Here is a 14,601-nt window from a genome sequence, read left to right on the forward strand (position 1 = left end):
GCTTCACCTTTTGTACATATCACCACAATATATTGGTGAACTTAATGAGTGACAATATGGAAATGGAATTTGTTTTACTTGTTTTCTCATAAGAATGTTGCTGCTGTGTGTACTTCCCTGTTTCTGGAAAGTCTTCAAATGTTCATCAAATTGGTTTAAATAGGGATCTATTTAACCTGTGGCAAGACGAGCCATTTTTGGATCATTGCTCGTGCCATGAAGAGCCAATTTCACAACCATTTCCTGGCAGCCCCACCTCATGTTGCAGATTGGTGGAGAGGCCCTGCTCCTTTGTGTAGAGAATAAATCTTGATCACATGAGTGACTGCGGGGATTATCACATTGTTTAAGTATTGCAGTAAGGACTGGGACATTCTAAAACAGTGTATTATATGATCAATAAGCTGTTTTTTAGGGTGGTGGTTGGTGGAATATTTCCTGACTATTGTTTGTTGTTTTGTAGTTTCCGCAAAAACTGCAAAACCACAAATTTAAATGGGTTCCTGGGTATAAATATCTTTTTCGCACAAATGTCAGATGACCATAAAATGAACTTGTTTGCTAAAATGTATTCTCAAATCCTGTGGATTAATAGATAACAAGACTTGCTGGATTCCTTCACTGATGTTCTTGAAGTCCAAAACTGAGGCTGCTAATAAAAAATAAAATACTGTAGAATACCAGCTCTGTTCTCGGTAATGTGCTCCCACATGTAATGCCCATGTGTCCTCATACAAGCAATATTGGAATCTAATAACAGTTACCTGTTGGGTTCTCTCTGTAGTCTTTATTATCTGTACTGCTCTTTATTACATGTCTTTATTATCTGTACTGCTTAGAGAGACTGGGGCAAGATGGCTCACTTCTAGATACACTTTTTAAAACCAAAGGCAGCAAGGTAAAACTCGATGGTGCTTTCTTCAGTTATCGTGTTGTATTATGTCAGCAGTATACCATTTCAGGTTAAGTACTAGAATTTTTTTCCCTACTTATGTCTAATTTACAAAGTTCCAAGTGGGGAAACAGTTTTACGATTTTTTTTTTTTTTAATACTAAAGTGGAAGCTGAAGAGAGTCGCTGCTCTTACTGAAACGACTCCTTTAGTGTTCCTAGCATCTGATGATGGAGTGATTGTTCGCAGTGAAGTTGTAATCATTATTATTAGTAAAAAGTAGTAGTTTACACTGCCTAATATCAAGAACAAATTTATGAATATTGAGAAACATTTGTGTTAATGTTGAGTGAAGTCAATTAAGGGAAGCTAAAGTGAAAAGAGAGAGAGAAGAATCTTGGCAAGAAAAAAAAAAAGTGATCTTGTTGCACACAAGGCTACCTGTCTTCATCCATGCTTCCAGGGCCAACACCTTTGTGCTGAAGTTTGGTTCAGCTTATGACATTATATTGCAGCAGTTCCCAAACTAGGGATTGTGACTAAATTGAAGTCACAGCATTTATGAGAGGGATTTATAAGACCTATCAAAATTGCATTGGGAGAGTCAGGGACTCGGGATGGGATCCAGCCTTATTGTGGCTGTTGCCAATTTTAACAGAAACAAATAAAAGATTCTGGTAGAGCTAGGAAGTTTGTAATGCAAACATGTGGCTGTGCCATCGTTATGTCATGTGGAAAGTAATCCCAGCTCTTGAACTGAAAGAACTTGTTCCTTTGTCCTGGTAGAACAGGGTTCACCTATGTAACATTCTAGCTTACAGTGACAGAAGTTCTTTTACCACATCCGTGTACCACTGAGTGTGCAAAATACAATTTGGGGAAAACATCTAGTCAAAAACTGGTAATAGACTAAAGACATTTGCTGCTGGGGAGCTAGTGAATATCTCAATTTAAAATCGGAGAAGAGATGGCAGATTAAGAGTTGGTATCAATATTAATTTGAAGAGAAAGGAACTAATGCACATAGATATGATGCTTATGACGCAGATCTGGATAAAGGAGTTGAAGCTGTTGATAAAGGAAAAGAACAGCATTTTGTTTTGCATTGGAGTGCAGCAACAACAACAGGAAGGCAGATCTAGATTAAGTGCAAGTGTAATTCTGTGGCAGGCCATGTTCATACCCCCCCCAACTTTTTGGTAGCACAGTAGGTCACCTTGGACAGCACTGCAGGCTATAAATTTGACACACCTGTCCATAATAACTTTCCCTGCCTTCCTGCCAGTCTTCTGTGAATTCTTCCTGCCACTTTCTCCTCACTACTAGGAAACTGGCATAAAAGAAACTAGGTTTTACATGACCAGATATGAAGCAACTTCCACACTTACAGGTGTCTGAGTGCCCACAAGCCCCTCCCATTTCAGATCTTATTTGATAATGTAAGATCCTTGATCAATTAATTTTATGATAGCACAGTAGTACCCTTAGAGCAGAAGCTCAGGTATTTGGGACCATAATTGCTTAGGAGCAAAAGCAGAACTGCTGACTTTATCTAGAAATGTGTTAGATAACAGTGCATATCCTGGAGCACAGCTGTTTCCAGCATGAAATTACTTATTAACCCAGCAGCTGACTGGAAAAGTAGGTGCCTTGTCATATTTTTTTATTTTGCTTTACACCATTAACTCATCTGCACAAATGATGTCTCCCCCACTTTTTTTTAACTCCATATTGATGTTTGTCCAAAAAACATACCATGATCTATATTATAGGAAATATTTTGTGAATTACTTAGGATTTTTTTTCCAGTATAACCACTTCTGTCTCCATAATACCCAGATTTTTCTTTCTTGTTCTATGGTTGCCACACTTCACCAATCTAAGAATGAATTACTGGGTACTTCTCACGTAAGATTTTCCAGGGTTCTGTATGGATGTGGTTATTAATTATGCTTGTTGCCTAAGTAGAAAAATATTCAAGGGTATATTTGAGAAACGGTTTATGTATGTATATTTAAAGATAATAAACACAAGGGAGCATGATTGAACTTTATGATTTTTTTTTTTTAAAGAATGCTGCCGAGTGCTTAGCTTTATACTAATTTAGGCATCTCAATATTTGGGTTGTATGGACTTTTTATGCATTTTGAAATACCCAAATTGCTTGTCTTCTAAATATACTAGAACTTTCAATTTTTCAAAAAGGAAAACCCATAAGCATTCACAGTAACATAATTATGAAACTTCTGGAATTGAAGTGGGGGGTAGAGAATCTTTTTGTTATATGAAAACACTAAGGAAAAGTTGTCTTTTTGTGTTTTTTGACATTGCAATGAAAACACTGCATTTAATGATGACTTCTTTTTTGCATTCAGTTACCTTCAGAGCATTCCAGTTCTCAATGAAAAACAAAGGGAAGATTTTTCTTGTATTGAACAGTTGATGACAAAAGAATTTATAGGTCAGCAGCTGAGTCTTCTTATAGGCTGCATGGATACCACTGAAGAGGGGGGAAGGTAAGCTTAATACTATTCATGTCTGATTTTTTTTTTTTTTATTTGAATCTTTGACATTTAGTAGGGAAATTGTACCTAGAATGTGTTTTTAAGAAAGAGAACCTGATCAACCAGTCAAAATCCAACAATCAACAATCAATAGCATGATTTCCAGGTGTGTGCTGAGTCCTATTTGCTTACTCTAGTGGGAGATTAAGTATTAAATATTTTTTGTTACTTCAGATCTACTGTTAACAGGGTAGCGTATTCACTTCTTTTTCTGTCCAGAACAGCTAAGTGCCAACTGAATATCCTTCATGACTCGGTGTCAGTGACATATATTTCCATTTAAGTTCCAAGCCAAGTTGACTGATTCATTCAAACGTCTTTCTTTTAACTTGAGCAAATATAAAAGTCATGGAAAAACCATACGCTTGGAACATCATGTCTTGTGTATACCCTTTTCTTTTTCTGAATGTAACTGTACTTCAAATAAAACTGCAGATTTAACAGATTTATAACTTATCTCATGCACTGGGAAAGCTTTGAAGGAGTAAAGTTCTTTGAAATATCAGAATAGGGAATAAAAAAGTGTCTATAGCAGGGGCGGGCAATTATTTCAGGCGGAGGGCTGCTTACTGAGTTTTGACAAGCTGTCAAGGGCTGCATGGGTAGCCCCTGGTTGCCATCTTGTGACCAGAAGTCCCTCCCCTTGCCCCCAGAAGTACTTCTTTCAGCAAGGGGTCTTGCTGTCCCAGAACCAGAAAAATACCAAATTATATTCTAAAAAGTGATCATCTACAACATTCATTAATTTGATTTCAAAAAATTTTTTCTCCTGACTTGTATGCGTTTGTATAGTGTATGCAGAGGTGACTGCATGATAGCTTAAAATGAAGTCTGATTCTTGCATATTGTTGGCGGGGGTGGGTATATGGAGGGAGAGTGGCTGGGGTTTGTGTATGGCAGTGCGAGGGGAGGTGTAGATGCACGTGTATGGAGGGGTGTGCGTGTGAGACTCGCCCTGTGAACACACACCTACACACTGCCCCTGTGCCTGCTGGCACCTGCGCGAACACACATACATACCCCTACCAGCGCGGTCCCATGCTCTGCAGTCTGGGGATGCAGCCAGAAGCCACAGCCACATGGTGCAGGAGCAGGGCGGCAGGCAGGAAATCAGGGAATTGGCTGGGGGTGGGTGCGGCTGGGCTGCTCATGCCTGCAATCCTGCTGAGAACTGCCTGTGGGTCCTACTGCCCTTGGCTCCAGCCAGCTTTGACAGGGAGCTGGGGCGAATAAATATTAATTTACTAAATTTTTTGGGGCTCTGCAGGGCAGATAGAATGGCCTGGCAGGCCTGATCTGGCCCGTGGGGCTGTATTTTGCCCACCCTGGTCTATAGGAATATGTGGATTTTCACAGAAGGAAAATAGAAACATTCCCTGGTAATCCGTACATAGTTACTGTTTTTATCCCACTTGTCTTCTTTTAGATCAAGGTTGTTCAACTTAGTGCCTGCTCAGTTTCGGTCGTGGGTCCTTGGGCTGCAACCCCTTACCACACGTGCCAGCTATAATGCCAATGTGGGCAACCATTGCACTGCATAGGCAGATAGTTCCCACCTCTGCTCCCTTGCTGGACCCTGCTATGGACTTCCCCAGTGCTTTGAGCTATGCTACCGCACCCTTTGGCATGGGAGCAGGAAGTGAAAGTTAAGGAAAGGAGCAGGGGAGCCTAGAAACCCTGGCTAGAGCAGCAGCCAGAGCAATAGGGGGAGCAACAGCTGAAAAGGAGTCTGGGAGCTGCACACTAACGCATTGCAGGTCTTATATGGCCTGCGATCTGCCAGTTGGACAGCCCTGATTTTTACATCAGTATCCCATTTATATAGAAAATTCAGTGTTAACTGATAAAACAAGGCCACTAAACACTGTTGATTAAGGGGAAAAATGATTCACTATCATAGTGAAGAACATTCTAGTATTCTAGTAATAAATATTCTTTAGGATACAGAAAATAGATTTAATATTAGCTATGATATTTGAGAAAGGAAGCTGTAATTTTAAAAACAGTACATCTTTTTTGTTTTTGTTTTTTTTTAAATTGCAGGAAATGTCTGTTGGCCGTTTTGCAGGAGATACTTATTTTACCTACCACTTCAAGGTCTCTCATATCTTCACTTGCGGAAAGATTGCTCAGTATTATTAAAGATGATGACAAAAGAATTGAGACTGTAAGTAACTTTAGTTGTTGTCTAGGTCTTATAACAACTTGCTTTCACAAAATATTATAGTGGAAGTAGCAGAAATCAGTTATAGTTGTCAGCATTTAGATTTTTATTTCCTTTTCCAGGCTAGCCGAAGTTATCATTCACCTTAGTAGACGTGCACATCTACTCTATATGTAAATTAGCTGACACTTGCACATCTTAGGGACTGGAACAGCCACCCCCTCTAGGCCCCCCTTACACCCCAGGGGAGGCGCACCTAGGACAAGGGTTAGTGAGGAACTCGTTAGGGAACTTCTGGAGGGACTGGATGTATTCAGATCAGCTGGTCTGGACGATCTCCACCCTCGAGTACTGAGGGAATTGGCTGAGGTCATTGCGGGACGTCTGGTACAGCTTTACGAGCACTCGTGGTGCTCTGGTGTGGTGCCAGAGGACTGGAAGAGGGCCAGTGTGGTTCCCATCTTCAAAAAAGGGAGAAAGGAGGACCTGGGGAACTATAGGCCAGTTAGTCTTACCTCAGTCCTGGGCAAGCTTTTTGAGAGAATTATTCTGGCATATGCCCATGAAGGGCCAGCAGTGGAGATCATGTTTAGGGGCAACCAACACGGGTTCATTAGAGGCAGGTACTGTCAGACCAACCTGGTGGCCTTCTACAACCAGGTCATCGAATCCTTAGATGCAGGGATAGCAGTGGACATAGTCTTCCTGGACTTCTGGAAGGCCTTCAACACTGTCTCTCACCCCATTCTCATTAAAAAACTGGGACTGTGGTGTCGACACCTACAGTCAAATGGGTTGCCAACTGGCTGGAGGGCCGCACCCAGAGAGTGGGGGTGGATGGGTCATTTTTGACCTGGAGGGATGTGGGCAGTGGGGTTCTGCAGGGCTTGGTCCTCGGGCCTGCACTGTTCAACATCTTCATCGGCGACTTGGACAAGGGGGTAAAAAGCACCCTGTTCAAATTTGCTTATGACGCTAAGATGTGGGGAAGGAAAGGAGTAGGCTACAATTGGACCTAGACAGGTTACCGGGGTGAGCGGATGAGAATAGGATGGGTTTCAACACTGACAAGTGCAAGGTGATGCACTTGGGGAGGAAGAACCAGCACCGTACGTACAGGTTGGGGAACTCCCTTCTCATCAGTGCAGAGGCAGAAAAGGATCTTGGAGTCATTGTTGATGCCATGATGAACGTGGGCTGGCAGTGTGGGGATGCAGTCAGGAAGGCCAGCCACACTTTGTCATGCATCCACAGATGCATCTCAAGCAGATCCAAGGAGGTGATCCTCCCCCCTCTATGTGGCACTGGTCAGGCCGCAGCTGGAGTACTGCGTCCAGTTCTGGGCACCGCACTTCAGGAGGAATGTGGACAGCATGGAGAGGGTCCAGAGGAGGGCCGCTCGCATGATCAGGGGGCAGCAGGGCAGGCCCTATGACGACAGGCTACAGGACCTGAACCTGTTCGGCCTCCACAAGAGAAGGTTGAGGGGGGATCTAGTGGCCTGTTACAAACTAGTCAGAGGGGACCAGCAGGCATTGGGGAAGTCCCTGTTCCCCCGAGCACTACCAGGAGTGACTAAGAATAATGGTCACTAGCTGGCAGAGCGTAGATTTAGGCTAGACAACAGGAGGAGCTACTTCACTGCCAGGGTGGCTAGGATCTGGAACCAACTTGCAAGAGAAGTGGTGCTGGCTTCTACCCTGGGGGTCTTTAAGAGGAGGCTAAATGACCACCTTGCTGGGGTCGTTTGACCCCAGTACTCTTTCCTGCCATGGCGGGGGTCGGACTTGATGTTCTGTTCAGGTCCCTTCCGACCCTACTAACTATGAAACTATAGTATGTGCCTTTTGACTGGCCATAAACTAGTGTGTTCAACACCAATATCACCTTAAATTTAGTGTGCTCTTGATTTTTCCAGTTCATAGAAGTCATTTAACATGCCAGATCTCAATCTAATTTTTTCAGAACGTTCTAAAGCACTACTTTAAAGATGATTCAAACCCATATTTGCATACTTTTCCCCCTTTTCATTTATTTTACCGCCTCCATGCTTTTTTGGAAAGAAGTCACTAGAGGTGCACCATTACATCTGTCTGATATCGGATCGGTACCGATATGAAGGAAATTGTCTATATCAGATATTGGCCTTATGGGGCTGATAAATGCCTGTGCTGCGCTCAGCCACAGCACAGCACGGAGCAGAGCTGGCAGTGTAGAGAGCTGCTAAGTCGGAAGGGGAGGGAGGGAGGAAGGAAGGGACGTAGGGGTGCATGGTGAGGGAGGGGGCAGGTGCTGCCCAGCTGGGGCGGGAAGGGGGCATAGGATGGAGGTGCGGCTTGTGGGGTGAGGGCAGCTCCTGCTGCTGCTTGCACCGTGAGATGGTGGCAGGGGGGCATGTGCTCCTGGATCTGCGTGGTGCGGGGCGGGCTGCAGCTGGGGGGTGGAGCCAGCGCTGTGAGTGGCTCTTCTCTTTAGGAGCCAGGCTTGGAGTGGGCTCTGGCAGCACTAGGAAGAGGCTACAGCCAGCCACCCCAGATTTTGCCACCGCTCCGCTCCCAGCCCTGCGGCACCATCCGATGCAGCCATGTCTTTTCCTGGCACTTGGGTGGAGGCAGGGCGTTCAGCCAGAGCTGTGCTGGGCGGGTGGTGGTGGTATGGGGTTGGGAGTGGAGCTGCGGCAAAATTTGGGGTGGCTGCAGCCTTCTTCCAGTATTGCCTGAGCCCGCTTTAAGCCCAGCCTCTGGCGAGAAGAGCCGTGCACAGCACCAGCTCTGGCTCCACCCTGCAGCTGCAGCCTGCTCTGTGCCACGCAGATCCAGGGTAACGCATCCCCCTCAACCCTGCCCTCCCAGGTTGCAAGCAGTGGTGAGAGCCGCCCACAAGCTGCAGCTCTGTCCTGTCCCCCTGGGAGCCCCTACCCCCTCCCTCACTTTGGGGGGGGATTGATTTGCCCCTTCCCTCCCCCCTCCACTTCCATCACACTGGACTTGCCACCTGGAAGCAGCTGTATCGGATATCAGATCAGTATTGGATATGCCTCCTTAAATATCAGCTATTGGTATTGGCACCCAGAATCTCTATTGGTGCACCCCTAGAAGTCATGAATGAGTAACTGAAAAAGGACTGTGCCTGGAGCACTCTGGCTATCTTAGCTCTAATGACCATATTGCTCTAACTATAATATACTATGTTAATATGCGCATTCTACCTCTTTTTATTAGAATTTCAGTAAAGTGTACTATTTTGATAAACTTTTTTCCTTGCGTAGACATGGGAGAAAGGTGAAACACGTTAAATCAAAACTATGGCTGAAGTTAAGGAACAGTCAGGTCCATCTTTTACGTATCACAGTGATCTTTACATCATCCTGTATTTCAGGCTGAATTTTTATGATGGGTTTGCTTCTTAAAATCTCCAGTTTTACATGTGTAACTTAATTTGGGGAACACATACTACATTTTTAAATGCTTTTCTGATTTGTCTGAATTAGATGTAGACATCAAAACACTTAGATTTGTACTGCACTAGCAGTCTTATCTGAAAAATTGGAGGCAGTTAAAAAAAAATTGTTCTTGCTTTCACTTTTTAGATCTTCAGGTCCTGAGGAAATGGACTTAACGCTTTGTGCACAGATAATTTCCACTTCAATAGACATTTGTCTCGCCTCTTCATGTGTACCTCAGCTCTATTTATCACAGTGCCAGGCTTTGTTAACTAGCATTAGGAGATCTCACACCTCTTGCTGGTGGGGCAGAGTGTTTTCAAAAAGCACTATTGATTATTCTGGAGATTTTCTATAATAATTTTATCTGAATGAAAGCTCATAATGTATGCAGAGGAATTACTTTTTTAATGTAAGAAGACCAAGTATATATCATATTTTCTTGTATATCATGCTCCATGTATAAGATGCACACCTTGTTTTTTGGAATGTCGACTGAATCAAAAAAATGTCCTTGACAATACCAGTAAGTGGAGTATTTTCATAAGAAAATTACAGGCTGCAGGAGGAGGGGAACAGAAATCTGTAATGGTGGTTCTGTTTTAACCCCAGAGCTGTGGGATATTGTACCTGCCTAACTCAAGAAGTGAGGCTGGGCAGTTTGGCTTTTGCAGGATCAGGCCTTTAGCTGCTGCCACTGTTTGAGCTAAAGTGTCCAGCCTCGTTTCTTGGACTTGGTGGGCAGCCAGTTGTACCTACCATTTTTAGCCCACCTGGCTCAGAGGGGATCTGGCCAGTTCCACTCCAACTTGAGTGGTCCTTCAGCTGACCCTGCTGATTGAGCTGAACAGCCTGGCCCCAGTTCTTAAGCTGGATGGCCCCTTAGCTGCTCTGGCAGGCACTGTTGTCTGCCTACTTGTATTAAAGAGCTGGTACATTTGACTCCTGCAAGATTGGACTCTTTGCTCCCCACATTTCCTTAAGACATGCACCACAGTTTCCAACAACTATTTTTTTAAAGTGTTTGTTGTATATGAGTAAAAGGTATGTTTCCTCGTTTCTTAAATGCAGAGTAATAATTTTTGCCTCCAATATTAGGTTGCAGAAATTATCTCAGAAGTACGTGAACCAATTGTTACGTTTGATAAGTCTATAGATGCAACTGAAATGAGAAAGCAACAGCTTCAGGTAAATAAGTTTTAGATCATATAAAATCAATGGACATAATAACTTCTACTGAAAGCTCCTTTTATTTTATAATAAATATTTTTATAAAATATTTAAAAGACATGGACTAGTCTATGCAGGGGCAATGCATAGGAGTGCACATGCACCCCATGTGCGTGGCGGTGCACCCCTGCAAAAAGGCACTGCTGACAGTCCCTGATTGCCCCTGGCCGTCGCCGGCAGCCTGCAGGCGGTTGCCAACCCATGGTCGGTGCTCGCCACCCTCCAGCTACCAACAGTGCCCTCAGTGTCTGCGGGAGCTCCCTGCTCACTGCCACAAGGCTTCTGCCGCCACCGGTGCAGCCGTGCCCCCCTGCAGCTACCAGGGGTACGTGCCATTCATGAGTCTATGCTAAAAATATTTGTACACAATAGTTTGCAGCTTGTAAAGATTTAGTTGCAATACTGTCACTTACATTTTCTTGGTATTTCATTTTAGCTGGCTGAAATAAAAGTGAGACTTTTTGAAGCAAAAGTAGCTTTGGAGGAGTGCATTGATCTTCAGGATTTTAATCGTGCATCAGTATTAAAAGAGAAAATAGCTGAGCTGGAACATTTCAAAAATGATCTGATAAAAGAAGCAGAGCAGCCTGAAATTAAAGAAATGCGTGTAGAAAAGGTTCTCTTCTTTTTATTAATCTCCCACATCTTTCCCCAGACTCCCCATCCCCTTACCAGCACTTGCATGGTATATTTTGAGACTGATATTTTTATTCACTGGTTTGTAGTTACCCAAGTGCTGAGCAGGCCTGTGACTTCTTATATGTGTATTTAAAGCTGCAACCCAGCATTTCATTATCTTCAGTGTCACTGTGGCACTTAAATTTGAAAGTTAAATTGCCGTGCACGTTAGTAAAATGCATTATAATTTAACTGCTGATTTTTTATTTATTTATTTATTTATTTATTTAATATATTTTTTCTTGCACAGGTCATGTACTTGTGCTTGGGTAAGGTTATAATTAAACCTTTGTATATTGGGTTTTTATCCTTAATGCTGTTAGTCATAAATAAAAAAGTAAATTTCAAATTCAGCAAACAGTAATCTATTTTCACTTGGATGCCAATAGATAGATGCTGAGTAGCACTCCTGAAAAAGCATGTAGTATAAGGATAGCATTTCACTTGAATAGAAAAAAAATGTCTTATTTGTCTTCCTTTCCAAACAACAAGCTTCTTGTTTGTCCTTAAGAATGATCCTGAAACACTACTGAAGTGTTTGATGATTTGTTATGAACTTCTCAAGCAGATGTCATTTGTGAAAGGAATTGGTCCAACCATGAATGGAATCATTGAATCTCTGGTATGTAACAATAAACCCTACAACTTTACAGATATATAAATTGAAATGTATTTGTTCTAGTTTCATTTAATTTTGTCTTAAGTATCATGCGTAGAAAAAATTGTCTTGTAATGCTTGCAACTCCAAACTGTTGTGATAACCATGAGCATACAAAAAAGGCATTTATCTTTAGTAAGACTTGTACCTTTGCATATGTATAAATAGTATTCATTTATAATTTTTAACTTTAATTTTTAAAGTACTCTTGGTACCGGTGCAGTGGTCCAAAAAGCATTGATTTGGTTTGCAAAAGCATATTGGTGCTCATCTGGAATTTCCTAATAAACATGAAAGTTAATTTTAAAGTCACATGAATTCTGAGCCAGAAACACCTAAACCTTGAGTAAACATTTTTTGAATTCTTATTATCGCATATATTCCCTTCTTAAAGGAGTCTTCTGACTTGCTTTTTAAGTGTTACGCCAGTGATGCCTCTGCTCGCTAGTTTTTGTGGGTTTTTTGTTTCACCTTTTTTTTGTTTACTTCACATTTGTTGATTGAAAGCAGAAGTAACTATAGTATAGTATAACTATGGTAACTATGCGACTGCTTCACGCTTCTTGTACATATACTGAATGAGGCTAAATGCTTTCTTTGACTGAGGCTAAATGCTCCCTGCTGCTGCTGCTGTGTGCACCCCTAGGGGAAGTATGGAGGGACATGTGCCCCCCTGGATTTGTGCACATAGAGAGGGCAGGCTGCCTGCTGTGGGTTTGGGGCCAGGGGCTGCGCTGGCCTCTTCCTGGTGGGGGCTGAGCGGCTGGGGCTGCACTTGGAGCAGGTAGGGAAGGGGTGAGTGGTGGCGGCTCTGAAAGGGATGGGTATGGTGTAGGTTATAGCCACCCCAAAAATCGTGGTAGTCCCAGCCCTGACCCTCCAGCCCCCCTCCCCCCTATTGCTGCCACTGCCTGTCCCAGCCCAGCCCCCACTGAGAAGAAGCCAGCATGGCCTCTGGCTCCAAGCTCACAGTGGACAGCCAACCTTGGTTCTGCACACAAATCCGGGAGGCATATGCCCCCCATGCCTCCCTTGGGGGTGCACACAGAGGCAGGGAGCTGCCCCTACTCCCTTGTGCCCCCTGGATGAGCCACCCCTGGTTTTGTCCTGCTTTTGCCAGGGTTGCACTCATTGCCCTAGATGGGCAGCCCCTGCCCCACTCCTTCCCTCCCTCAAAATGGGGGACTCAGTCTGCCCCCCCCCGACTTACCAGCTAGACACTGCTCTCTATGTTATTGGGCTGCATTCCTGTCTTTGTGCATGCTGTGGCTGCACTCATGCACGCAGCATTTATCAGTGACAATTATCTGCTACCAAAAAAAGCCGATTGCTGATAATGTTAAATTTCCTTTTATTGGTGCGGATCTAATATGTGACTGATATATTGGTGCATGCCTATTGGACACAGCTGTTAATAGTCAGTTTCCCAATCTTTTCTGCAATGATGTATGTCAGTGTCTTTCGTGTGTGTGAAAAGTAGAAGCTAGCTACTTAAGCAGTGTAGGCCCTGAAAGCAAATCATCAGAGAACATGCACTCAATTTTGTCTTGCTATGTGGGGTATGTCTAGTGCATAAATGTAAATGAATGTTGGTATATGTGATAGAAGGTGGTGTGTAGATTTCCTCTTGAGCAGTCAAATGCCATCCTAGTTCACCTAGGAAAAGCCATTAATGGAAGTGTTGCATGGGTCTTCTTTTTTGTTGCTGCATTTTTTTGTCATTTAGCCTTCTACAAAAGTCAATGCCTTAAGTATTTTTTCAGAGACACAAGCAAGTGATATAGGCACATAACAAGTGGAATAGAATCTGGCTCTTTGTCAAAAGTGCATTTGTATACTGCATTTTATAAATCTTTTTAATGCGCATCTTCCAAGTATTTGTTTGCAAATGTTTAGGACAAAATACTATGTGTTAATTTTAATGCCAAAGCTATTGTTGTTGTTTAGATACTGCCTGGAATAACTAATGTCCATCCAGCTGTAAGAAATATGGCTGTCATGTGTTTGGGTTGTTGCGCATTGCAGAACAAGGACTTTGCCCATCAACACCTTACATTACTTCTACAGGTAAAAAAACTTTCTTGGGCCAAGAAATGGGTTGTGACTGCACAAATGAGTACTGACCAACAGGGCTGATTGTATAATGGGAACTGAATGGGTCGGCTGTTATAGTTCTTTCTTTTAGATATTACTAGGAGTTTACCTCCATGGGAGATGACCTGGTGAGGGGGCTGTGGATGCTTGACCACCTGGGTGACGGTGATCATTGCCTGCTGGAATTCACCATCCAGCGCAAGATGGCAAAGGCCTGCAGCAAGGCAAAAGCCCTAGATTTCAGGAGGGCAAACTTCAATGAGCTGAGGAGAATAGTCAGGGAAGCACTGAGGTCCCAGAGGGGAGGGGAGGGAGCCAGGTGTCCAAGGAGAGTGGTCACTCCTCAAAGAGATGATCCTCCAAGCCCAAAGGGAGGTAATCCCAAAGAGGATCAAAGGGAGCAGGAGGGCACACAAGCCCCCATGGCTCACCAAAAGCATCTGGGAATGTCTCCTAGCTAAAAGGGAGGTGTACACCCAATGGCAAGGAGGGGCCATCACCAGGGATGACTAAACTGCTGTTGCTTGGGGATGTAGGGGGGCAGTCAGGAAGGCCATGGCGGAGGTGGAACTGGGACTAGCTTCCCGGATTAAGGACAATAAGAAGTCCTTCTTTAAATACATAGGGGGTAAAAAGAAGTTCCGGGTAATGTGGGGCCCCTGCAGGACACGTTAGGAAATTTAGTCATCACACCAGACGATAAAGCCAACATATTTAACGATTTCTTTGCCTCCACCTTCCTAAGCAGCGACCAGAACAGCCACCCCCCTCTGGGACCCCCTCAGGCCCCATGGGAGGCACACCTAGGCCAAAGGTTAGTGAGGAACTAGTTAGGGAGCTTCTGGAGGGACTGGATGTATTTAAATCAGCCGGTCCAGA

The 14,601-nt window shown here is 43.6% G+C and overlaps 1 protein-coding gene across 4 annotated transcripts in view; it reads left to right on the forward strand.

Moving 5' to 3' along the window:
• Positions 1-14,601, forward strand: part of NCAPG (non-SMC condensin I complex subunit G) — a 44,589-nt gene that overhangs the window by 15,210 nt on the left and 14,778 nt on the right. For 2 of the 4 annotated variants that reach the window (XM_019553286.1, XM_019553287.1), the window contains exons 8-13: positions 3,268-3,408; positions 5,500-5,623; positions 10,161-10,250; positions 10,729-10,908; positions 11,482-11,592; positions 13,576-13,695. In XM_019553286.1, coding sequence (XP_019408831.1) covers positions 3,268-3,408; positions 5,500-5,623; positions 10,161-10,250; positions 10,729-10,908; positions 11,482-11,592; positions 13,576-13,695 — 766 coding nt within the window. The remainder of the gene's footprint in view (positions 1-3,267; positions 3,409-5,499; positions 5,624-10,160; positions 10,251-10,728; positions 10,909-11,481; positions 11,593-13,575; positions 13,696-14,601) is intronic. The other 2 variants (XM_019553288.1, XM_019553289.1) reach the window with 2 other exon arrangements.

The sequence above is a fragment of the Crocodylus porosus genome, unplaced genomic scaffold (assembly GCF_001723895.1).
Source record: "Crocodylus porosus isolate Cpor-Errol unplaced genomic scaffold, CroPor_comp1, whole genome shotgun sequence".
NCBI lineage: Eukaryota > Metazoa > Chordata > Crocodylia > Crocodylidae > Crocodylus > Crocodylus porosus.